At 56.6% G+C, this 22,627-nt stretch overlaps 12 protein-coding genes across 12 annotated transcripts; 7 read left to right on the top strand and 5 right to left on the bottom strand.

Moving 5' to 3' along the window:
• The first annotated feature begins 286 nt into the window (after positions 1-286).
• BJX67DRAFT_228733 (putative hexose transporter) lies at positions 287-2,098 on the top strand. The gene is made up of 3 exons (XM_071025882.1): positions 287-990; positions 1,044-1,672; positions 1,721-2,098. Exons 1-3 carry the CDS (start codon positions 388-390, stop codon positions 2,079-2,081), a joined length of 1,593 nt encoding a protein of 530 aa, XP_070883083.1. The 5' UTR covers positions 287-387; the 3' UTR covers positions 2,082-2,098.
• A 557-nt stretch (positions 2,099-2,655) lies between these two features.
• BJX67DRAFT_384102 (uncharacterized protein) lies at positions 2,656-3,976 on the bottom strand (the record flags this gene model as incomplete). Its single annotated transcript, XM_071033598.1, has 5 exons — positions 2,656-3,070; positions 3,127-3,652; positions 3,706-3,742; positions 3,787-3,812; positions 3,859-3,976. The coding sequence occupies 5 exons, from the start codon at positions 3,974-3,976 to the stop codon at positions 2,656-2,658; spliced, it is 1,122 nt and encodes a 373-aa protein (XP_070883082.1).
• Positions 3,977-4,472: 496 nt separating this feature from the next.
• On the top strand, positions 4,473-6,729 carry BJX67DRAFT_228665 (FAD-binding oxidoreductase). The gene is made up of 4 exons (XM_071025880.1): positions 4,473-4,983; positions 5,037-5,439; positions 5,490-5,505; positions 5,556-6,729. The coding sequence occupies exons 1-4, from the start codon at positions 4,598-4,600 to the stop codon at positions 6,632-6,634; spliced, it is 1,884 nt and encodes a 627-aa protein (XP_070883081.1). The 5' UTR covers positions 4,473-4,597; the 3' UTR covers positions 6,635-6,729.
• On the bottom strand, positions 6,729-8,297 carry BJX67DRAFT_390239 (Gfo/Idh/MocA family protein). Its single transcript, XM_071034610.1, has one exon. The coding sequence runs from the start codon at positions 7,979-7,981 to the stop codon at positions 6,824-6,826; it is 1,158 nt and encodes a 385-aa protein (XP_070883080.1). The 5' UTR covers positions 7,982-8,297; the 3' UTR covers positions 6,729-6,823.
• A 19-nt stretch (positions 8,298-8,316) lies between these two features.
• On the bottom strand, positions 8,317-10,669 carry osc3 (oxidosqualene cyclase helA). The gene has a single exon (XM_071029955.1). The coding sequence runs from the start codon at positions 10,530-10,532 to the stop codon at positions 8,328-8,330; it is 2,205 nt and encodes a 734-aa protein (XP_070883079.1). The 5' UTR covers positions 10,533-10,669; the 3' UTR covers positions 8,317-8,327.
• Positions 10,670-10,938: 269 nt separating this feature from the next.
• Positions 10,939-12,608, bottom strand: cyp5081A1 (cytochrome P450 monooxygenase helB1). The gene has a single exon (XM_071029954.1). It carries the CDS (start codon positions 12,561-12,563, stop codon positions 11,013-11,015), a length of 1,551 nt encoding a protein of 516 aa, XP_070883078.1. The 5' UTR covers positions 12,564-12,608; the 3' UTR covers positions 10,939-11,012.
• A 483-nt stretch (positions 12,609-13,091) lies between these two features.
• On the top strand, positions 13,092-14,588 carry cyp5081B1 (cytochrome P450 monooxygenase helB2; the record flags this gene model as incomplete). Its single annotated transcript, XM_071031501.1, has 1 exon — positions 13,092-14,588. The coding sequence occupies one exon, from the start codon at positions 13,092-13,094 to the stop codon at positions 14,586-14,588; it is 1,497 nt and encodes a 498-aa protein (XP_070883077.1).
• A 36-nt stretch (positions 14,589-14,624) lies between these two features.
• sdr1 (short-chain dehydrogenase helC) lies at positions 14,625-15,477 on the bottom strand. Its single transcript, XM_071025879.1, has one exon. It carries the CDS (start codon positions 15,432-15,434, stop codon positions 14,661-14,663), a length of 774 nt encoding a protein of 257 aa, XP_070883076.1. The 5' UTR covers positions 15,435-15,477; the 3' UTR covers positions 14,625-14,660.
• Positions 15,478-15,696: 219 nt separating this feature from the next.
• cyp5081D1 (cytochrome P450 monooxygenase helB3) lies at positions 15,697-17,400 on the top strand. The gene has a single exon (XM_071029953.1). It carries the CDS (start codon positions 15,733-15,735, stop codon positions 17,272-17,274), a length of 1,542 nt encoding a protein of 513 aa, XP_070883075.1. The 5' UTR covers positions 15,697-15,732; the 3' UTR covers positions 17,275-17,400.
• An 82-nt stretch (positions 17,401-17,482) lies between these two features.
• Positions 17,483-19,146, top strand: helD1 (acyltransferase helD1). Its single transcript, XM_071029952.1, has one exon. It carries the CDS (start codon positions 17,505-17,507, stop codon positions 18,957-18,959), a length of 1,455 nt encoding a protein of 484 aa, XP_070883074.1. The 5' UTR covers positions 17,483-17,504; the 3' UTR covers positions 18,960-19,146.
• Positions 19,147-19,410: 264 nt separating this feature from the next.
• Positions 19,411-20,794, top strand: cyp5081C1 (cytochrome P450 monooxygenase helB4). The gene has a single exon (XM_071029951.1). The coding sequence runs from the start codon at positions 19,515-19,517 to the stop codon at positions 20,736-20,738; it is 1,224 nt and encodes a 407-aa protein (XP_070883073.1). The 5' UTR covers positions 19,411-19,514; the 3' UTR covers positions 20,739-20,794.
• A 182-nt stretch (positions 20,795-20,976) lies between these two features.
• Positions 20,977-22,567, top strand: helD2 (acyltransferase helD2). Its single transcript, XM_071029950.1, has one exon. The coding sequence runs from the start codon at positions 21,099-21,101 to the stop codon at positions 22,425-22,427; it is 1,329 nt and encodes a 442-aa protein (XP_070883072.1). The 5' UTR covers positions 20,977-21,098; the 3' UTR covers positions 22,428-22,567.
• The last annotated feature ends 60 nt before the right edge of the window (positions 22,568-22,627 follow it).

Raw genomic sequence — 22,627 nt, 5'->3', positions numbered from 1 at the left:
TTGGGCCTCGTAATTGATTGGCGCTTGGGAACTCTCCCTGTCGTATTCCAAGCCTCTGGCGAGCCAACCCGTTGAGCATCTGGTGTTTCTCCGGTGGGATTTGGCGCTTGACCGTTTCCAATCGATCTCCAACGGTCTTTCTCTTTTGTAGAGCTCCCCACAGCGACGAACCGAGCCTCCCCATGGGGCCTGTGCACTCGCGTGCCAACCCCGGCCAAGGCCCTGAGAACAGGCTGAATTGCTCAACAGCCGTGGAGAAAGAAAGTTATATGATAGCTGGGGATCCTTGTCCTTATGAGACATGGATCTGCGCCCCCTCTGTCCTCTCTCCTTTGATTTCGCTGAAGCAACACCATCCTTCGACCTCACAACACTATCACCATCACCATGGGCTTCTCACTTCGCCCCCCGAAGCAGACGCGCACGGTGGTGCCACAAAAGCCCGCAAAGGGCCACTTCTTCTTCGCGCACAGGGAGTTCCGCAGGCTGCCCTGGTGGAGCCGAAGGAACATGCGCACCCTGTACATCTTCATTGTCATCCTGATTCTCACCAACACCGCCAATGGATTCGACGGGTCGATGATGAACGGTCTTCAGACCCTGTCCTACTGGCAGGAGTACTTTGACAACCCGCGCGGCCCTATCCTCGGCCTCTTCAATGCGTCGATGAGTCTCGGCTCTCTGATCGGTCTCTTCGTGGTTCCCTACCTGATCGACTGGCAGGGTCGTAAGATGGGTTTGGTTGTCGGCTGCGTTATCATGCTGCTTGCTGTCGGATTACAGTCTGGCGCGAGAAACTTCGGCATGTTCGTTGCTGCGCGTCTTGTTCTGGGCTTTGGCGATTGTATTGTGCTTGGTAGTGCGCCTCTTCTGATTGCGGAGATCGCGCACCCCCAGGATCGAGCTGTGCTGGTGACTCTGAGCGGCGCTTCGTACCATTCGGGCGCGTTCATCGCCAGCTGGGTGACTCTGGGGACGCTGGAGATTCCGGTACGCTTCCTGCTTGCCATTGAACGCTAGAACTCGTTGACTAATTTGAGTAGAGTGACTGGTCCTGGAGACTCCCGAGTTTGCTGCAAGCGATTTGCACGGTCGTCATCCTCGCTGGAGTCTATTGGATGCCCGAGAGCCCGCGTTGGCTGATCTACAAAGACCGACACTCGGAGGCGCTCGACATCCTCGTCAAGTACCACGCCGAGGGCGACGAGAACGACGAGTTCGTTCAGTTGGAGTACGCGGAAATCAGGGCGGCCATTGCCCTGGACAAGGACGCCGGCCAGACGGGCTGGATTGACTTCCTCAGGTCGAAGGGAAACCGCAAGAGGATTGCACTCATCACTGCTCTTGGGCTGTTCAGCCAGTGGAGTGGCAATGGTCTGATCTCGTACTACCTCAAGTATGTCATGGACAGCGTCGGGATTACAGATCCCCAAACGCAGCTGGGTATCAATGGCGGCATGAAGACCGAGGGCTTGGTCCTGAACTTCGTCTTCGCCTTCTTCACTGATAAGCTTGGTCGACGGCCGATGTATCTCATCTCGACGATTGGCACCTGCGTCGTCTTCAACGTCTGGACTATCGTCTCAGCCCGGTACGATATCGCTCCGAATAAGGGGCTGGGGTATGCCTTCGTTGTCTTTACATTCCTGTATGGGGTGTTTTACGACATCAAGTAGGTCACTATGTCCTTTTAATACGTCGTCTAAGCTCACCCGAATAGGTCTGGCCTCATGGCGACATACACAACTGAGATCCTGCCCTACGGTCTGCGTGCCAAGGGCTTTACGTGGCTGAACTTCTGCGTGACGGGCGCCCTCTTCTTCAACCAGTACATCAACGCCATTGCGCTCGAGGCTATCGCCTGGAAGTATTACATTGTCTACTGCGTGTTCTTGGGCTTCGAAGTCTTCGTGATCTACTCGTTCCTCATCGAGACGCGATACACGCCCATGGAGGAAATCGCCAAGTTCTTCGACGGAGAGACTGCTGTCGATGTTGGCGAGGTTGCGACGGCGGACATGAAAGAAAGGGGGTTTGAGGGGGAGTCGAAGGGGGCTTCGTATCATTTGGAGGGGAGGTAGTAGAATAGCTGATCTTCGTGTCGTCTGCAGTAATCAGAAGACTACGGGGGTGGTAGTGCGACATGAGGCTATTCAAATGGATATATATTTAACGACCCTGGAGTATTTCAACAGCGCCACCGCGCAATCGCGAGTAATACAACTCGGATCTTTCCGACGAAGATATTGAGTGACGACAAGGTGCTCCCACTGTGCTCCCACTGTCCTTTGATCGGACTCTCGTGCTTTTCGTGGCTCGGTTCCGCTGGGAGTTCCTGACGTGGCTCAGTGAGTTCGACACCTCAGGCATAGCCAGGCCTCCAGATGCCACGTGTTGTAGCTGAGTCATGACGCGACAAGCCACGTGGCCAGCTCCTCATTCATCACGTGCCTCCGGCTCCATCCTTTGCTTTCCCCTTTTGGATCAAAGCGTCAACAACGCCGGCGGGGGTGGGGGAATAATTCCAAGTCGTTGCGTTCAAAATTTTACTCCGGAGTCTTGTCGCTCTGTCCATCATCCTCTGAGAGCTTCAGTTCGCAATCTCTGAGCACCACATCAAAGGGTATATCTGGCTGCGAGGCCAACTTTTGATTCCTATCCAGACAGCTTGTCGCCTGGGTTGTGCGACGCGCTGGAGGGACTGTGACTATGACTATCCTGTACTATAATGCGTTCCTGGCTAACATCCGGGCCATCGTTTGTCTTGATATTCCCCATCATCACATAGGAGGCCCGCGATCGCCCGCGTCGAGTCCCACTTCTGGTGCCGGATGACACTGTCCAATTTCCCGCTCGGCGCTGACGGTCTGCTGTGCGATCGATGCTGGACCAGAGTCCAGGGGCGAAGCGACTGAGCAAAGGCGGAAGTGCTGTGGCTGATGCAGTGATGATCGCGACGTTCACTTCCACGCTGGATATCGTGTGGCCGATGTTGTAAGTGCGGTCGGGGTTATTCGGGCGGAACCGGTGGTGGTAGATTGCCAACCGGGCGATGCCGATTGCAGTGACTCTGGGTCAAAGGTTAGGAGATTCGGCTGACAGACAAGGAATGACTTCTGGACGTACATTACACCCATGCTTAGGACGGCAATGATGGCAATCTTCCTCCGACGGTGCATTTGCAAGCGCCAGACGACGATGGTCGGGATACAAAGCAGCCAGATATCCGTCAGGATTGTGAACGCAGCCGACACAAGGAAGAACTCGACTTGCTTAATGCATGTTCCACCTTTTACGAGCTTCCCGTCTTTCATCCCGTTCTCGTCTGCCCCGGCCGCCTGCTGCGCAGCCAGATCCATCGCTGGGTAGTCGTACATGTAGTGTAACGGCGTGCATTGGAAGAGATCGGCCAGGAAGATGGCGACCATGAGGGCGAGATTGAGCCAGAATAAGATGTGGAGATTCCATCGGACGATCGGCCGACGGTCCTCGAGGCGGAAGATGAAGACGATGATCGACGCCTTGACGATGGCGAGGATCGGGTTGTATAGGAGTTGGTTGGCCAAGTTCACTTTCTGAGCGTTGACCTGCTGGGCAATTGTTTGCTCCGGGACGTCCCAGATGTGGTAGCCTTGCCAGGATAGTTTTGTATCTGCACGGAGGATGAGTCTGGTGATGGGGATGGGACTGGCGATGGGCACATACACATCCAGGCAGTCGCTCCTTGCCCGACGGCGAGTAGCTGGCTGGTCAGCATTGGTCAATGCGACGTGAGGAGGGCCATACCCAAGCGATTACGATCAAGACATCATCTGCGAGATTAGCATGATATCCAGGTGAATATTGATGCACTCTTACCCCAGCCATACTGTCGTATGATGAAGCGCGAGAAGCACCGCAGGATGATCACCAGCGTGCTGAGAATCGGGAAGAGGAGGATAATTGCCAGAGCCTCTGTTTGGATGTTGTCAGGCATAATCTGGGCCTGCAATGGTGAATAATACTGCGTCCAGGCCAGAAAGGGGGGTGGAATACTTTCAGGAGAACAGACGTCGAGAAAATCGCGATGAAGGCGTCTGCCGGTCGGCGAGCCGCAGCATGGAGTTCGGATCGAGAAGATCGAGAAGATCGAGACGCACAGCGGCGTGGATCTGGGTCTTGACGGCATCAAAAGCCCGACTCCAACTGTGAAAACTTTAACAGACGCAATGGTTGACTCCAATACTCCGAAGCATGCATGATAGGTCGATTTCCTGGGCGTTCTCCAGTGCTAAGCTCGGATCTGGAAGCGATGGAGACGCCCGGAGATTGGGTCTGGGGCCAAATGGCCTCGCCTGGGATTTTCCGGATTGACGGTGGAGATTTCGGGCTTCTCAAGTCGTCTCCATCGGATTGAACGACTCGCATTGGATGAATTGGAATGCGATCTTTCCAGGCAGGGCTCTGTCCTGAATCATGCACCCCTGGCGCTGCTTTGATCGTTGCCCTTTTCAACGAAACAGCCCAACTTAAATCCAAGCAACTGACTCTGTCATTCGAGGGGCCGCTCCAGAGTTTCTCACCCCCTGCACTGTAACCTTCAAAAACTCGCGCCATAATGGGGCTAATGCTGCGAGACCTCTTCCTCATCGCCACCAGCTTCACTGCCACGGCTCTCGCCAGCAGGGCGCCAGACTACTTTGACTTTGAGACTGTCCAGCTCCTCCCAGCCGACCTCAAGAGGCTCGATTCCGATGCCACAGCTCTCTTTGCGTTCGACTCGAAAACCCAACAAGATCATTTCCCGCGGTCACCCTCCCATTGCAAGGTCTTTCCAGGAGACCGCGCATGGCCATCCAAAGCTGACTGGGGCTTACTGAACCGAGCAACTGGGGGAGCCTTGGTGAAAGGTGTTCCCCGCGCGTCGTCATGCTACAATGGCCCTTTGTATGATGCCAGCGACTGCGAGTATCTGACGTCGCGATGGACGGATTCGTATTTCCAGTATGTCCATCTCGAAGAATTCTCGAAGAAGGAGAGGATTCTAACTGCTGTAGTTTGGACGACCCAATTGAGATGCTGTCGCCCGTGTATCAGGGCCTGACGTGTCAGCCAACCACCCAGCCTAACGAAACCTGCACGATGGGAGGCTACCCGGATTATGTTATCAATGCGACTAATGTCGCCCAGATCCAGCTGGGCATTAATTTCGCTCGCAATACGGGCGTTCGCTTGGTCGTGAAGAACACCGGTCATGACTTCTCCGGCAAGTCTGGGGGCGCAGGTGCCCTCAGTATCTGGACACACAATCTCAAGGGTGTCAAGTATATCGAAAACTACGACGCTCCGGGAACAGACTGGACTGGTGCTGCTTTTAAGCTTGGATCTGGTGTCCAGGCCTATGAGATTTATCAGGTAGCCCAGGATCATGGGTTGATGGTCGTCGGAGGCGAGGGCCAGGTGCGTTTGACTCCTATTGTTTTGTCCTAAACTGATCTCATCGTGAACAGACGGTCGGTGTAATGGGTAAGCTCGGCTTTGTACCTTGATCTTTCCGATGTATTAACGAGAGACAGGAGGTTATGTCCTTGGAGGGGGCCATTCACCCCTCAGCTCCATTCATGGCATGGCAGCCGACCAGGTCCTTTCAATGGAGGTTGTGACTCCAGACGGAAGGTTCGTGACGGCGTCATTTGTCGAGAATGAAGAGCTCTTCTGGGCATTGCGCGGAGGAGGGGGCAGCACCTTTGGGGTTGTCACGTCCGTCACTATCAAAGCGCATCCCACGATCCCTGTCACGACATCGACATTCTCCTTCTCAACCGGCGGCAATATCACGTACGACAGCTTCTGGGCGGGGTTTAGAGCGTACCTGGACTATTTTATTCCGCACTCAGATGCGGGGATCTACTCCTACTTCTTTATTCTGCCCTCGAACGGCCAATTCACCTTCCTCATGCAGCCAGTCGTTTTCCCAAACAAGACACTGGAAGAAGCTAACGCCCTTCTCGCGCCCTGGTTCGAACAGTTGAACGATCTGGGCATCACCTTCACTCCCGAGACAAAATACTTTGATAACTTTTACGATGCATGGCTGGAGTCTTTTCCTCTCGAGGCCGTCGAGAAAACGCACGTCGCCACAGGTTCCCGCCTCTTCCCGCGGGAAAACTTCCAAGACAAAGCGCTACTTGACCAGACTTTCGATGCGATCAAGGAATCGTCCGACGCGGGCCTCATTCTCATCGCTTTCAACATGGCTCCAACGCTGGAGCGCGGCGGGAACCCCGATAACGCGGTCAATCCGGCCTGGAGGAAGGCCGTCATGCATGCGCTTTCGAGCGTCAACTGGGCTGAGGATGCGACGACGGACGAGATCATGGCCGCCCGACATGAGTTCACTTACAAGCACATGCAGCGCTGGAGGGATGTGAGTCCTGGGGCGGGGGCGTATCTCGGAGAGTCGGATCGCATGGAGCCTGATTTCCAGCAGGCGTTTTATGGGTCAAACTACCCGCGACTCCTGGCATTGAAGAAACGGATCGACCCCCGGAATGTCTTTTACGCGGCCACAGCCGTGGGGAGCGAGCACTGGACGGTTGTGACTGAAGATGGCCTGCCCACGGAAAACGGCAGGCTTTGCCGGGTCCCACATTGAGATCTTGAACGTCTCTGTACATCTCCGTGTATTTATATTGTATCTTGTAAGGCCCATGGCTTTGTTTCGGGAGAACTCAAGTCCGTCTCCGGATTGGGGTTGAATGTAGGTACAAGGATTTCAGTTCGTAGGTATAGAGCCTCACTCTCGCTACGGCTGTCGATGGGATAGCCTAACCCGTGGCTACCTCTAAAGCTTAGAGTCTGTTATCCCAACGTGGCCTGATATCAAAATAGGCAGCCCGTCGTTTCTATCCAGGGCCTGCACAATGGCCTCGCAGACCCTGACAGCAGCTAGACCATCTTGCGCAGAACAACGAGGCGCCTCCTCCCCTCTTACGACCTTGGCCAGATGCTCAATTTGATTTTCAAAGGGACTACCTCCTGGAATTTGGAGGACGTCCCGCTGGATAGGAACATGCCACCCGGCCTCGCGCCCCTTCATCTCCGTCGTCTCCCTTGGATAGGACCAGAAATACCCATCGGGAATACTGATGGTACCCTTGGTGCCAAACACCCGGTACGCGCCCACCGCCATGTCAGACTGAGGGATGAGAGGGTTCTCGCCAGACGCGACCTCCCAGGTGAACGGGCTCGAGACGTTGTCACTGACGAGAAACGTTCCAAGGACGCCATTGTCAAACTCGATGGTGATGGCGGCGCCTTCTTCGACGCGGTCTGTCTCAGGAACTGCAGCGTCACGCAGGTGCCTGCGCGCTGGTGTTCGAACAGCCCAGAGCTTGCGGGCGTGAGACCCAGTCCAGTAGTGAATCACGTCGATGTCGTGGACGAAATTGATCCAGATGGGCCCTCCCCCCTTGGAACGGTGGGCGCGCCATGGGGCAGACTGGAAATAGGAGGGTGGTTTTTTGATCGTCCATAGTCCGGATATTGCGGTTAGTGTGCCCAGTTTGCCTGATTGGATGGCCTCCTTTCCGGCTGCGATGGCTGGGTGGTGCCGGCGGTGGTGTCCGACGAGGATGGTGCACGCTCTTTGCTCTGCAAATTCGACGAGGTCTTGTCCGGAGGCTGAGTTGGTTGAGAACGGCTTCTCGAGGAGGACTGTCTTTGGGGATGCGGCGGCGATGATCTCCTTCGTGATGGGGACGTGGAGATCGGACGGGACACAGATTATGTACGTGTCGGGGCGTGGCTCGGAGGATGCGAGCAGTGCTCCCACGGTGTCGAAATGGGCGACTGATAGTTTGGCGGCCAGTTGACGGCCTGGAGGGAAAGGATCGATGATGGCCGTGAGAGTGCAGGACGGCGAGGAATGCAGGCACTTTGCATGGAGAGGAGCGATTGTGCCTCCGCCCACGAGGGCCACGCGGATCTTGGAGTCATTCATGGCGAAAACAGGCGAGGAGAGTGGCGTATCTTGGAGAGAACTGGACGGGGTTCGGGACGTTTGTATATCCCCATGGGGTCGGATAACCGCTTAGCCGGATGATCTTGTAAATCCATCTTCCCTCCTCAGCTCGTGGAACAGAGTTCAATGGATTAGTATCATTGCTGCTCTCATCATATTTATTGTCATCTATGCAGGTAGGCAGGACTCTGGCCGGTCTGCGACGGCCAACAGAGGGCAAACTCGTAACCCGGCAAAGAGCATATCCGGAAGGTCAGGCTGCTGCGCGTTAGGGCTTCTACACCTGAAAGACTTGTAGAGCAGGAACCTGAACGTGCGTCGCATTCTATTCTAAATATGATGACAAGTCTTCGTCGCCATAAACCTTTGCATACCTCCCCAAGGCCATCAGCGTGAAATGGAACTTGTAGTTGGGATATCGCATCCCTCCCGGCGGCGCAAACACCCCCTCCAGCGTCCCTGGCAGCCACTCGCCCGTGTCCTGCTGCTGTTTCATCAAGTATACGACGGCCCGTCGAAGAGCCGCATGATCACTGCACCGGGCCGCCAACAAACCGATCAACGCGTAGGCCGTGTTGGTGACTTGACTGCCTTCTGTATTCGACACGTACTCCTTCACTCGGACCGTCTCGAGGTCTTCGCCCCAGCCGCCGTCCGGGTTCTGGTGCTGCAGCAGGAAGGTGCAGGCTCGGCGACTGGCCGGACAGTTGGCTGCGACGAGCCCCTGGCAGGCCAGCCCCTGGAGGGCGAACATGGTCGCATACGTGAAGCAGACTCCCCAGCTGGCGAACCAGCCGCCGTTGGGGTGCTGCGAGCGGAGAAGAAAGTGCACGGAGCGCGCAATGCACGCGTGGATGTCGTTGGTACGGTACGAGGGGTGGATGCGGGAGAAGGTCGTCAGGCTCATGATGACGGAGCTGGTGCATTCGGGGTACAGCTTGTCGGTCATTACGTTCTCGTAGAGCTCTGTGATGTTGAGCAGCTCGAGGAACTGCGGCCCTCGGATAGGCTCGTACGCTGAGAACCCGCCACCCGCGTTCTCCATGCCCAGGATGAGGTCCACTGCTTGCGTGAGCCGCTCCGTGGAGATTAGAGGAGGCACGACGCCTGTCTGCTGGAGGAGCAGGACAACTTTGAGTGCCTCTGCCGTCGTGTCGGACACGGCGTAGGACTGATCGCGCGTGCTAAATGGCCACGCCCCTTTGGTCCGTTGTCTGTAGACGTGGTCGACGCCTAGGGGGTCTTCGCGGATCTGCGTCTGATCAATGAACTCGAGGGCATTACGGAGGATGTCGCGGTTCTCCGGTCGCGTCGCCAGACCGGCGTCGAGAGTGGCCTGCACCGTCAATGCTGTGTCCCATAGCGAGGTTCCGTTGGTGCCGGAGGCAGCGAGACCCTCGCGGCACATCCACATCGGGTCGATGATGCGCTCGCGCATGCCCCGGATCCAGTGGCTATCTGGTCCGTGAGCATGGAAGAGGGCAATCAAGTTGGTGGCAAAGCTGACTGGTGCGATGCACAGATATTGCGTATTCCGCGCCTCGGCCTCAATCTGGAAGAGGGCTTCCTTGAGCGCCCGGCGTCGCAGGAACGGGATCTGGAATGCCTCGAACGCCCCTAGAGCGGATGTGAACGAGCGTTGTATCCAGGTTGCTTCTGCGAGTCGGTCGGCGGCGCTCACATTACTTCGCTGTGCCGGCCAGTTGATCTGGTGGTAAGGCGTGTCGTAGAGCTCCTCGCGCAGGCTCAGGGTGAGCTTCGTGGGTGGCATCACGAAGCGGTGGCCATAGAGGTAGCTCATGCTGATATAGACATTGCGCGTGTGCACCCACCACTTGCCAGGATTGAAGGGCAAGCTGCTGGGCAGGAGCAGGGGCTCCGGAACCAGTGGGATAATCCCTTCCCAGTCGTAGATGCCCAACACACACAGCCAGATCTTGCCCCAGGTGGGCGTGGCTCGCGCACTCCCGAGACGGAGTAACGTCTGGCGCGCCTGAATGAGAGCTGGATGGCCAGCAGATAGACCCAGGATGCGCAGCGTGATGTAGTTCATGACCGTGCCAAACGCCGTGGACGGACTCTGGATGAAAAGGCCCCAGCCGCCGTCATCGTTGACCACGTTGAGGAGATACCGGCACATCTCCTGCTTCATGTGCGAGTCGAGGTCGATGCCCACGATGTAGGAGGCCAGCACGATGCCACTCGTGACGAACAACGGGCCGTCGTCATTGCATCCCCAGTGGCCATCGTCCGTTTGCAACCGCTTGAAAAACTCCCAGCCGTTGGTGACCGCTTCAAGCGGCCGCGTTGCCCGTGGACGTCGCGGAATCTCATACGGCAGACCCAGCCAGTACTTCTCCAGGAAGCTCTGGGGTCGATGTCGGTGCTCCTCGTCGCCAGCGTAATGCCACATGTGCCGGCCATTGTTGACGGTCAGTCGCCATCGCTCAAGGTCTGTTCTGTGTTCACTGGCCGCTTTGGTATTGGAAAACTGCGCCTGTCCAACGACGACGGGGTCATTGGTAGGCATGTTGACCTCAGTCAGAGAGCCGTCCTGGCAGTGTGGCAGAAGTTGGTGACAGACTTAATAAACTGGGGATGCCGATGGCGGAGAAGAGGTCGTCAAGGAAAATACATGCAAAACGAATCCTTATCGCCTCAGGAAAGACATTGTCAAGGGAGCCACGCAAGGAGAGACAGAGAGACCGGGATATAAAGGGGAGCCATGGGCTGTCGGAGGCTGGCCTCGCAGCATGCACGCCCTTGCACGTATCATGCTCGTAAAGGAAGTAATTTTTAATCTTGGTTACCAGTCCGTAATGCTCGGAGACTGGAATACGAGGCCGATTGACAGAAACCGAGGCCAGGCTGGAATACGGAAGAGGGAATGTGAGAAGACTGGAAAGGCAATCCGATCCCGGCTGTGGTACTCGTTTGACGTGCCTCGCTAGCATTTCACTCAAAATATCGGCCCTCAAATCCATACAATACTACGTACACAGGAGCCTATCTAAGCAGCCCGTTTGATGAGCATCCGACAATCCTTCTCCGGCCGCGCGGGAAAAGATGCAATAAAACACTTCGATGGAAGCAGCACAGGCAGTCCATTCTCGTCTGTATTGTGAGGGCCGAATTCGCTGTCCGGGGGAAGCGAAATGTCATAGTCTTTGAGGACGTTGGCCACAATAGTGAGCATCTCTACCCATGCCAGATTTCTTCCCAGGCAGTTGCGCGGGCCATACGAGAAGGTAAACACTAAGCGCTTGTTGTCCTCGTTGTCGATGAAGCGATCCGGGTTGAATCGCTGTGGGTCGGTCCATAGCGTGGGATGCATGTTGACCGGACGGAGGTTGACGTAGATTTCCGTCTCTGGGGGGATATAATGGCCTTGCAGCGTAATGCCCCTCGAGTGAGAGATGCGCGGGGTCAGCCCGGCTGTGGTGGGGGATTGTCGAAGGGCTTCAAAGACACAAGCTTCGATATATGGCAGACGGGCGTGCACGTCCTTGTAGGTCACCAGGTAGTCTGGAGCAAAAGCGCTGCGAACCTCTGTCACCGCGCGTTGCAGGGTCTCCGGGTAGAGCATCAGGAGGTGGAAGGTCCACATGATGGCAGACGAAGTCGTTTCGCTCCCAGCTAGCATCATCATAATACTTTCCGCCTGGACCTCATGGGGAGCCATTGGCAGCTTGGACTCCGGGTCTTCTGCATCGATAAAGGCCTGGAGCATATCGGAGGGCTTCTTGGCCGTACCGTCTGCAAGAAGCGCCTTGCGCATCTCGATCGACTCTCGGCTGAATGTCGCCAGTTCGCGGTACATGATCGTCCATGGGCGCATCACCAAGCTGAAAGGGACGAGGGAGAGCAGACCCAGGACTAACGGCGATTCCAGCAGAGACATGATGACGCCGGACCACTTCATGATGGACGAGCTGCCCTTCGAAATGGAGTCGAAGTGCCGGCCGAACGCGAGGGCACTCATGATGTCAAAAGTGACGAGCTGCGTGTCGGCTCTGTAGTTGACCTCCGTGGATTTGCCGTTGCTGCCTTCCAGTAGCTTATTCCACTTGGATTGCAGCGCTTGGTAGCCATGCTGCAAGATAAGAGACTCAGCTCGGCCCAAGTAGGCGTAGTTGAAGAAGGGCCCAAGCTGCCGTCGCCGACGGCTGGCCAGCTGGGGGTCTCGAAGGGACACGATGTTGGGCGTGCTGTTGTCATTGAAGATGTCAAAGAAGGCCGCCTTCCGAAATTCCTGGGATCCTAGAACAGTCCGAATGTCGTCTGGGTGGTTGATGCAGACGGCACGGGGCTTATACACATAGACATCGCCATACTTCTGGACGTCTTTGTCGACGTTCTCGGTCACATTTCCCGAGAAGGTGTCCAGGTTGGCGCGCTTCGTGGTGAGTCGAGCGAGCAGTGGTCCTGGAATGTTGCGCAGCGGCGAGAAGAAGAAGGCGTCCGTCAGGCGCCAGGCAAGCAGAATTGTCAGAATGGCGGCCAGGAGGGGGAAGATTCCGTGGGCTTGTAGAGCAGCCCAATCTTTCAGCAAGGTGATCATGGCGGCGAAGTTGGAGAGACCTTGAGTAAGGAGACGATTTGAAGGAAGTGCAAGAGGACATTGAAGCTGTTGAAAGATATCCAGCTGACGAGCGTTGGAGGGGGGGTCCACATCTGGAGATCCGCTTTGGGAAAGAGCGCACGATCTTTCGTGACAAGATTGTATTTTTCGTACGGGGAGAATGTCATCGCCAAAATACGAGCTTCATTCCGACAAGCCAGAAACTCACTGGGCAAAAGCCGATGGCTGCTTCGTTTCCAAAGTCCGAGAACGAGGGTGAGTCATGTGCCTGACACAGCCCTATCTTGGGGATAACAGCATCAGAGTGACCAGTCGACGAACGCATTCTTCGGATGAAAGTGGGCCACGGTTCCTCAAGACTCGTCGGGAGGACTGGCATTCCCGTGAAAGTTGTAAACAGACAAACAGCCCGCCGCCACCGGTTCCATTACCTGCTCCAAGATGGACTTCGTCAACTTGAGCGGCCGTCTGGCGGAGATGACGGCCGTCGACGTGCTGCAGAGGGCCATGCGCGTCCTCGCTCTCGCTGGCGCTTTGCTCGTTTGCTGGAGGATCCTTGATGCCTTTGTGTTCTCGCCCTTGCGGCGGATTCCAGGGCCCCTGGCAGCACGTCTAACTCCCCTCCGGTTCATCTACGCTCGGTTGCCTGGTCGAGTTATTCCCGCAGCCCTGCAGGACTTCCACGCCTACGGGGATATATACATCTCCAAGCCGAGAACCGTCACCATCAGCAACCCATATGATGTGCGTACCGTTCTCTCCGCGTCCGACTTCCGCAAGGTGGATGTCTACCATGGGCTCAATGATCCGGTCATGGCAAACCTCGTTACCTTCAGCGAGCCGACACAGGCCAGTCGCCGCCGCCGTCAGATCGGCCCATATTTCAACCCAAGCTACCTTGCGAAAATGGAGCCCCTCATCCTCCGTAATGGCATCCAGGCTCTCAAGGCCAAATGGGACCGACTCCTAGATGAGCATGGGGAGTGTGTCGAAGTGAACTATCGCCATGACATGCAGCTGGCGACATTTGATATAATGAGTGCCCTTGCCTTCGGCCGCGAGCTTGACTCGCTCGCCTCCCTGAAGACGCAGAAAGTTGCAATTGTGGACTGGATCTCTGCCACCGCGATCTACATCGGAGTCAGCATCAATTTCAGACTCCTCCTAGCATTTCCCTTTTCAAGGTTGATCCGGCGGTGGCTCCGCGAGTACGCAGATTTTGTGCAGTTTGGCAAGGAGTCCGTTGCTCGTCGCAAGGAAATCTTGACTGCTGGCGAGGATAAACCGGCCGACTTGCTACAGGCCTTCATCGATGCTGAGGACCCAGAGTCGAAGGTGAAGATGTCGGCTGTTGAAGTCCAGGCTGAGAGTGTAGGCATGCAGTTGGCAGGGAGTGAAACTACTGCGGCATCGCTTACCTGGGCCCTGCATCTATTGACGCTCTACCCGGACTGTCATCGCCGGGCAGTCGATGAGGTGCGCGGCCAGTTCCCAGCAGACCACTTGATCACGTACGCCGAGTGCAATCAGCTTCCGTTTCTGGAGGCATTCCTCTACGAGATGCTCCGGTATACACCGATCACGTCCAGCTTCATGCCCCGCGTGGCGAGCAAGGGGATAGCCCTCCAGGGCCAATGGATTCCGCCGGGCACGGAGATCGCGTTCAACCTCATTGCCATGAATAATCGTGGCGACGTCTGGGATCAGCCAGAGCGATTCATACCAGAGCGCTTCTTGAACAACAAGGATCTAAAGCGCAGCATTTTAGCATTCTCGTACGGGGGCCGGAGCTGTATCGGGCGCGGGCTGGCGTGGATGGAGATGATGACCATCCTGGCCAACATCTTGAAAGACTACGACCTGAGTGCACCTGCAGACAGTGTATATGGCCCACACAATCTGGATAATGACGGAATACCGCGTCGGATGCCGTCCAAGTGTCATATTGTCTTTGCACCGACCGATCCAGATCGCGACTGCCGGCTAGTGATCAGGAGACATTGAGTATATATTTGTAGACATATCACTAAATACATATTCATATTGTTAACCCAACCGACATGCTGCTTCTTCCTTCTAGAAACTCGAGTGAATCTGCGTCCCCTCGCGGGCATCCAGATAAAGCACCTTGCCAGCCAGCGACTCGTCCTCGATGCAGCGCAAAACCCCGCGGGCAACGTCCACGGGCTGCAGTCTGTGGAGTCCCATCGCACGCATCTCTTCCTCGGGCGTATACCCCGGCCCTGTCCGGTCGGTTGCAACACGCATTTGCTTCTGGTCAAAGCCGGTGGCGATAGCTGTTGGGGCCACTGCATTGACCCGGACTCGTGGAGCGAATGCATGCGCGGCGAAGGTAAACTGTGCGGCGCCGGCCTTTGCGGCGCCGTAGGGCAAGATGCTTGCATATGTTTTGAAGGACGACGAGGAGGTCACCGTCACGACCTGGCCGCGCAGTTCTGGGTCGGGAGAATCATTCCAGTACTGGATGGCCCGCTGGGTTGCGTAAAGGGGAGCCGTTAAGTTGATAGCGATTGTGTTCTCGATATCTTGCGCTGAGAGAGCCAGAAAGGGGGCGCGTAGAAAGCCGGCATTGTTGATCAGGATAGAGAAGCCCCCAAGGCGCTCACGCGTGGTCGAGAAGAGCTGGTCGACGTCGGCGAGACGGGCAAGATCGCAGCGAACAAAGATCGCCGTTTGCTCGCCGTGCTCCTGGTTGATTTGGGCCGCAGCTTCTTCCCCTTTCTCGGTGTCGATGTCGCTCAACACAACTTTATACCCCTTCTGGGCCAGCAGCTGAGCGATGGAGAAGCCAACGCCCTGAGCGGCCCCGGTGACGATTGCAACAGACATTTGGCGAAGGATTGGAATGTGATGATGAAAGCCCGAGCAGGACATCGGCAAAGAAAAGACGCAACAAAATAAGGACAGCTCCAGGGGGGAACAAGAGCGAGACGTAAAACCCGAAGAGCGCCTCGGAACGGATTGCGAGGGGCATTAATTCCAGAGAAGAATGAGGGCATCTGACGAATACGAGATGCCAATGCTGGAGCAGATATTTGAGCTGATCTTCTGCTTGGGCGTCTCACTCTGCATCTTTTCTCTTCCTTTCCCTGTTGCCTTCCCCAAAGTAGGGCTTCGACGACGCACAATGTTGGACTCCTTCTTCAAGGCCATTTCTCCTGGGGGATATGTCTCAATCCTCCTCATGCTTGTTGCCACACGGCTCGCCTGGAAGGTCGTCTATGCATTCTGTTTCTCCCCTCTTCGCAATATCCCGGCCCCGTTCTGGTCTCGTCTGTCGTCCAAACGGGGGGTCTGGCATCTTCTGACGGGTCAAGGCGAGGCGATGGCACGCAAGGACTACGAGACTTACGGCGACGTGTACCTTTGCAAGCCCAATACGGTCTATGTCTGTGATCCTGCCGATGCCATTGCGGTCCTGGGCTCGCAAGACTTTCGAAAGACGGACATGTACCGAGTCTTCGAGTACGACGGTGTTCCCAACGTGTCTACCTTTACAGACCCCGTCCAGGCGCATCACCGTCGTCGTCTGCTGCATCCGTTCTTCAACAACGCCTACCTGACCCGGATGCAGCCACTCATGATGCAGCATGGCGTCGAGCCGCTCAAGGCACACTGGAAGCGCCAGCTCGCGGATCGAGACCATGTCACAGTCAACTACCGCTACGATACACAGTTGGCCATGTTCGACATTACGGGCGCCCTCGTCTTCGGCCGTGAGTTCCGGGCGTTGGCGACCAACAACTTCCTCTACGCCAAGTGGGTGGGCAACACCCTGACCTACATGTTGACCACCCACTACTTTCCCTCGCTCAAGCGGTTCCCGGGCTCGTGGCTCCTGCGTAACCTTAAGCAGTCCTACGACGATCTCCTCCAGTTTAGCCGCGAATCAATAGCCATCCGCAAATCGCACCTGGAAGAAGGGGGCACCAAGCGTGCTGACCTCCTTCAGGCCATGCTCGACGCGGAGGATCCCGACTCCAGGGTTCGGATGACCTCCGAAGAGGTGCAGACGGAGAGCATTGCCATGATGGTTGGTGGCAGTGAGTCGACTTCATCGGTCATGTCCTGGGTCATCCACTTTCTGCTTCTGCATCCCGAGCACTACCGCCGGGTCGTCGATGAGGTGCGCAAGGAATTCCCTCGCGACCACTTGATCACGTACAGCGAAAGCAAGGCCAAGCTGCCGTATCTCGAGGCCTGCATCTATGAGACGCTGCGATGCATCCCCACCGCCAGCACCTCGTTCCCCCGCGTCTGCGATACGCGTGGGATCACCATCAAGGGATACTACATCCCACCGGGCACGGAGATTGCCACGAATCGGTGCGCCGCACACATCCACAAGGAGTCCTGGACGGATCCACGGCGGTTCCATCCCCCGAGGTTCCTGAACGGGGGCCACGAAGAGCGGCGCAACATGCTGTCGTTTGCCTACGGGCCACGCTTCTGCATCGGGAGAAATCTGGCGTGGGCAGTGATGACAGTCACCCTCGCGAATCTGTTTAACGACTTCAACGTTTCACTGCCCCCGAACAGCTTGTTTGGGCCTCACAATGTGGACGACGAGGGTCGGCCTCGGATTATGCCGACGAAGCTGGGAGTGGCCACCATTCCGGCCAACCCTGAGCGAGATTGCCAAATTGTGCTGTCTCTGCGGGGAGAATAAGCCGGTTCGAGACTGGTGCTCTGTTCAGTCGGCTTTTGTACTTCATAGCTGATCCACTCCATGCAATCCAACACGAGATTCTGCGACTTCCTTCTCGGTTTTTAGGCTCGTATCCCTCCACAGGCGCGAAGTTGACCAGGTACCATTGTAGACGTAGCCAGCCTTCAAGTACAAAGTGGTCGTGCAAATCCAAGGAGTCTGTGGTCGCCGTACCGCCGCAGAGTCACACCATGGAGGAATATTCCAGCCCCGTGCAGTTCGAGACATACCCCTTGTCAGCGTTTGACATGCAAGGGTCATTCTCGAACATCCCGTATGCGTTTTTCTACGAGAATCTGAGCACAACGGGTGAACCGTTCATGCCTTGGGACCTTCTTACGGCCTCGCTCCGTGCCAGTCTGCAGCAGTTTCCGATCCTGACCGGACGACTGCGGTCCCAGGGTGCTGGCCGCATCGTGATCGAGGTGGACGCCACCAATTTGAACCTCCCAGACGTACGTCAGTCGACCTGCGAATCCGTCCACTTCAGCCATCTCAAGGCCTCACGCTTTGCCTGGAACCAGTGGCCCTCCGAGGTCGCCACAGTCGGACCGGTGGCCACTCCTGCCGCGGATGGCGACATCAAACTGCTAAACGTACACGCGGTGCGCCTCGCCGAAAATAGCGGTCTCGTCCTCTTCATTAACATCCCCCACTACGCTGTCGATGGCGTGGGTTTCTTTGCATTCGTCAACCACTGGGCAGAAACGATGAAGAGCATGCAACGAGGACAGACCACCAAGGATTCTCCATCGTCCTCGTTATGCTTCGACCGTAGCTTGATCACTCAATACGTACCCGAAGAGCGGGCACCGATGGATGATGTCTCCCGGTCCATCTACGCCAATCGCGCGCTTCTGGTGGACTGGCTGGCGTGGCTGTCTCCGATCACGCTGGCCAAAATGCTCAGCAAGACCGTCGGCCTCGCTCGCGGTGAGGCGCACCTCTTTCATGTCTCCCGCGCGTCGCTAGACCGGCTCCGCGACGCAGTCCGACCGCATTTCCCAGCCGAGATGCGCCTCTCAGACAATGATCTGCTAGTGGCCCTCGTGAGTAAGACGTATATCCAAAGCCAACCCCAGCCAGAACCACGCAGTTTGCTGCCCTTCATGCGCAAGCCCGACCCCCCGACGCACTGCACGGTTCGGGTACCATGCGACGTCCGTCCCCGGCTCGGGGTCAAGGAGACGTATACAGGCAATCTACTAGTGGGAATGCTTGTGCGGGATCGACTGGACGATCTAACGCGCCCTACCACCGCGGAGACGCTCGCAGCAGCGGCGCTGGAGGTGCGCAAGACCATCAACCGCGTGCAGCCTCCGCTGGTCGGAGAGTACTGGGACGTCCTCACGCAGAATCCAACCAGCCATATGCGTCCGCTAGCGTTCACGGCAACACGCACAACGACTTCGCTAGTGACGACGAGCCAGGTGCGGTTCCCCATGTACGCCGCCGATTTCGGCAGCGGGTGTCCGGAGTATGTTTGCCTTACGCCCGTCTTTGAGAATAGCTATACAATGGCAGCATTTCTGCCCCCGCCGTCTTCTCGACAGGGGGTGGACGTGCTGCTGACGAGTAATCCAGTGGCCATGGAAGGGATTCTGAAGAATGAGTTTTGGAATAGCGTTTGTGAAAGAGTCTGGTAGTGATGTCTGTAGGGAGGGAGCAATGGAAGTGGACGGAATGACAGCCCACAAGTCCTCAAAACCCGAATCAAAGCTAAACCAATCCTAATATAGCATAAGCACCTCGTAGGCGCCTTAAATGTGTTCGTCTCCTCTTCTTCGCTCGTGTTTTCCCTCTCTCTCGTCCTTCTTGATCAAACGTGCCCACCCGTCAACATGCTCTACGATACTCTCGATTCAGAGCGGCGACTCGACGCCATCTTGGCTGTGCTCCATCGTGCTGGCATGATCCGAGTGCTTGCTTCATTGCTTGGGCTGTTTCTGGCCTGGCGTGTCTCCTACGAGCTGTTCTTCTCTCCTGTCCGCCACATTCCAGGGTCGCTCCTCGCGCGGTTGTCCAGCAAACACTCGATTCTTAAGCGGGTGCTGTCGGACGGGCCCACATCAGTGCTTGCGGATTATCAGGCGTATGGGAATATCTACGTGCACCGCCCTAATGGGGTGAGTATCAGCGCCCCAGACGACATTCGGGCTGTGCTGCTGTCGCAGAACTTTCGCAAGACGGACATCTACCAGATGCTGGACATCGAGGGCACGGCGAGTATCTTCACGACGCGCGATCCAGCCCAAGCCAGTCGACGCCGTCGCCAGATTGGTCCCTATCTCAACCATGGCTTTCTCGGCCGCATGGAGGACCTGATCCTCCGGTACAGCATCCTCGCCATCAAAGACAAATGGGACAAACGCCTGGAGCAGAATCATGGGCGACCCATTACTGTCAACTATCGCGACGACACGCAGTATGCTACCTTTGACACAATCGGTGCCCTGGCATTTGGGCGGGAGTTCCACGCCCTCGCCAACGACGACCCAACGATCATTCGCTGGATCGAGGCCACGGGCTTCTATCTGGGCATGACGAAGAATTTCCCGTTTCTCAAAATGTTCCCGTTCTCACGCCTACTTCGCCGTTCCCGGGAGCGGTACCAGAGCTTTATCGCGTACAGTCGGGAGTCGGTTCTCATGCGTCGCAAGCTCCTGTCCTCAACGGGTGCGGATGAGAAACCCACCGACCTGCTGCAGGCGTTCATTGACGCCGAAGACCCTGAAAACCCGCGCGTCACCATGAGCCCGCATGAGGTCATGACCGAGAGCATAGCGATGCAGCTGGCCGGGAGCGAGTCCACGTCCTTTGTCACCTCGTGGGTGATCCATCTCCTGACTCTCTACCCGCAGCACTTGGAGCGTGTCATCGACGAAGTGCGCAGCCAGTTCCCCCAGGAGCATTTGATCACGTTCGCAGAGTGCCGCGAGAAGCTGGCCTACCTGGAAGCGTGTATCTACGAGACCTTGCGCTACTCCCCGATTACATCCGGGTTCATGCCACGGATCTCCCCCTCCGCCGGGATCACACTGCAAGGCTACTATATCCCCCCCGGCGTGGAGGTGGCCATCAACCTGCATGGCGCACACAGCAACAAGGACGTGTGGAACTCCCCCCAGTTCTACGATCCGACTCGCTTTTTAGACAATGAGCAGGCCAAGCGGAATGTCTTTGCCTTTTCGTACGGCCACCGCAACTGCATCGGGCGCAATCTCGCCATGATGGAGATCATGATCATCATCGCTAATCTACTCAAGGACTACGAGATCGCTCTGCCCGAGGACAGTGTCTGCGGCCCGCACAACGTTGACGAGCTCGGCCGTCCGCGGATTATGCCCACGCGCAGTGCCCTCTTCACGACCCCCAAGTACCCGGAGCGAGACTGCCGCCTGGTTGTTTCGAAGCGCTGTACTTAGAAGACGCCCTATATTGAAGCGATGAGTCACAATAGTTCGTTGAAGTTAATTTTGCCTCGAACTCTGTATCGTATTTGTGTATCGTATTCTGCTTATAACCAGTTGTTTTGCAATACGCCGGACGATACCGGACTGCGGCCTTTGCATCGCAACCCTAAAACCCGGCCAAAGCCAAATCGCCAGACATGGTCCCAACGCGACGATTTCTCGAGAATTGGAATCATGGACGCGTTTGCCAGCTGTGTGGCCAGCCAAACGTACGAGCTCTCGCCCCTGGACATCATCCCCAGCCATCTGTACATTTCCAATATCTTCTTCTTCGAGAACACCTCCACCAGTAGCGACGATGCCGCGCCATTCATGCCCGCAGACCGGCTGCGGAGCTCCTTCTACCAAGCTGTTGGTCGGTTCCCGATCCTGGCTGGCCATCTCCGCCGCCGTGGCCGAAATGGGATGTGTGTTGTTGTCGACTGTGACGATCTGAATCTGCCTCTGTATGAGGAGCGAGTCCATCCGACGCTGCATTTCCGCCACCTCCGCGAGAACCACTTTCATCGCACCGCATGGCCTCCCGGTGCAAATGTCAGCGACCCTCGCATCGGGCTAGAAGCGCATGCATCTCCCAAGCTGGCGCACGTCCAGGTCCACCGCCTCGCGGAAAACAGCGGCGTGGTCCTCGTCGTGCGCATCGCACACAGCGTTGTCGACGCCAAAGGCTTCGTCGAGTTTGTGCGCTGCTGGGCCGGCCTCTGCTGTGATCCCATGAATCCAGATAGCCTGTCTCCTCTGCTGACCGACCGGAATGTCATGTACGAGCATCTTCCTGCTGCAGTGCGTCCTCGTTCGCGCTCGGCTTGGGACCCCCTCGCCTGGCTAACCCTTGGCCTATCGCTTCTCATATCGCTACTACTACGCTTCTACGACAGGTTCCTTCGCGAACAAAGTGCCCCAGACGATATCGAGAGTCACTTGTTCCATGTGCCACGCCCGGTGCTCGACCGAGTCCGAGAGGCAGCGTCTAGTTTGCAGCCTCTGGGCCCGAGAGTCTCGGACAACGACATTGTCATCGCGCTGTTCACCCTGGCGTTTGCCCACAGCACGCAGCAGGTCGCGCTTGAGGATGCGTCTGCCACCACAAACCCTTCGCTGTTCCGCCGCCTGCGCCCGCGGCGACAGTCGCCAGTGAGCGCCATTGTCCCATGCGACTTCCGGCACCGCATTGGCGTCCCTCAGAACTACACCGGCAGCTGCGCCATCGGCCTGTACGTCACCACGCCGCCCGACTTGCTACAGGCCGGCACTATCTCGACAGAAGCGATTGCGCGCGTTGCCCTCATCTCCCGGGACGTCGTCGACCACGTCAACCGTACCACCATCGAGGGGTTCATCACCCGTGCGCTACGGGTCATCCGCCTCGTCGGCACCCAAGCCAATGTGCTCTACTCGCTCATGGTCTGCCAGGCGTTCTCGAACCAGTCGAGACTCGGGTTCTACGATGTGGACTTTGGCGATGGCCCGCCGGTCTTTGTTGCTCCCATGGCGTATTCCAACACAGTCGCGGTTATTATGGCATCGCCACCCTCCTCCCTGGCGGGTGACGTGCCGGTTTTTCTTACCCTGCGGCCTCGGCTGATGCAAGCGCTGCTGAAGAAAGAGATTTTGGGCAACCTTGCGACTCTGGTCTACTAGGTGGTGGCGGTAGCCGAGAAGATTGATTTTCGCTATATGTCTCTGTAGATATGCCGTCAGCTCCATACCCCGGCGTTACAGATTATTATTATTATTATTATTATTATTTTACCTTTGCTTCTCTAGTTCGAGAGGAATTGATCGTTTTAGGGATTACATAACCGTCACGGCTAGGTTCGCGAACTAACTGGTAGTTCACT

The sequence above is a fragment of the Aspergillus lucknowensis genome (genome assembly GCF_044049455.1).
Source record: "Aspergillus lucknowensis strain CBS 449.75 chromosome Unknown BJX67scaffold_44, whole genome shotgun sequence".
Taxonomy (NCBI): Eukaryota; Fungi; Ascomycota; class Eurotiomycetes; order Eurotiales; family Aspergillaceae; genus Aspergillus; species Aspergillus lucknowensis.
This window is presented reverse-complemented; position numbering and strand designations above follow the sequence as displayed.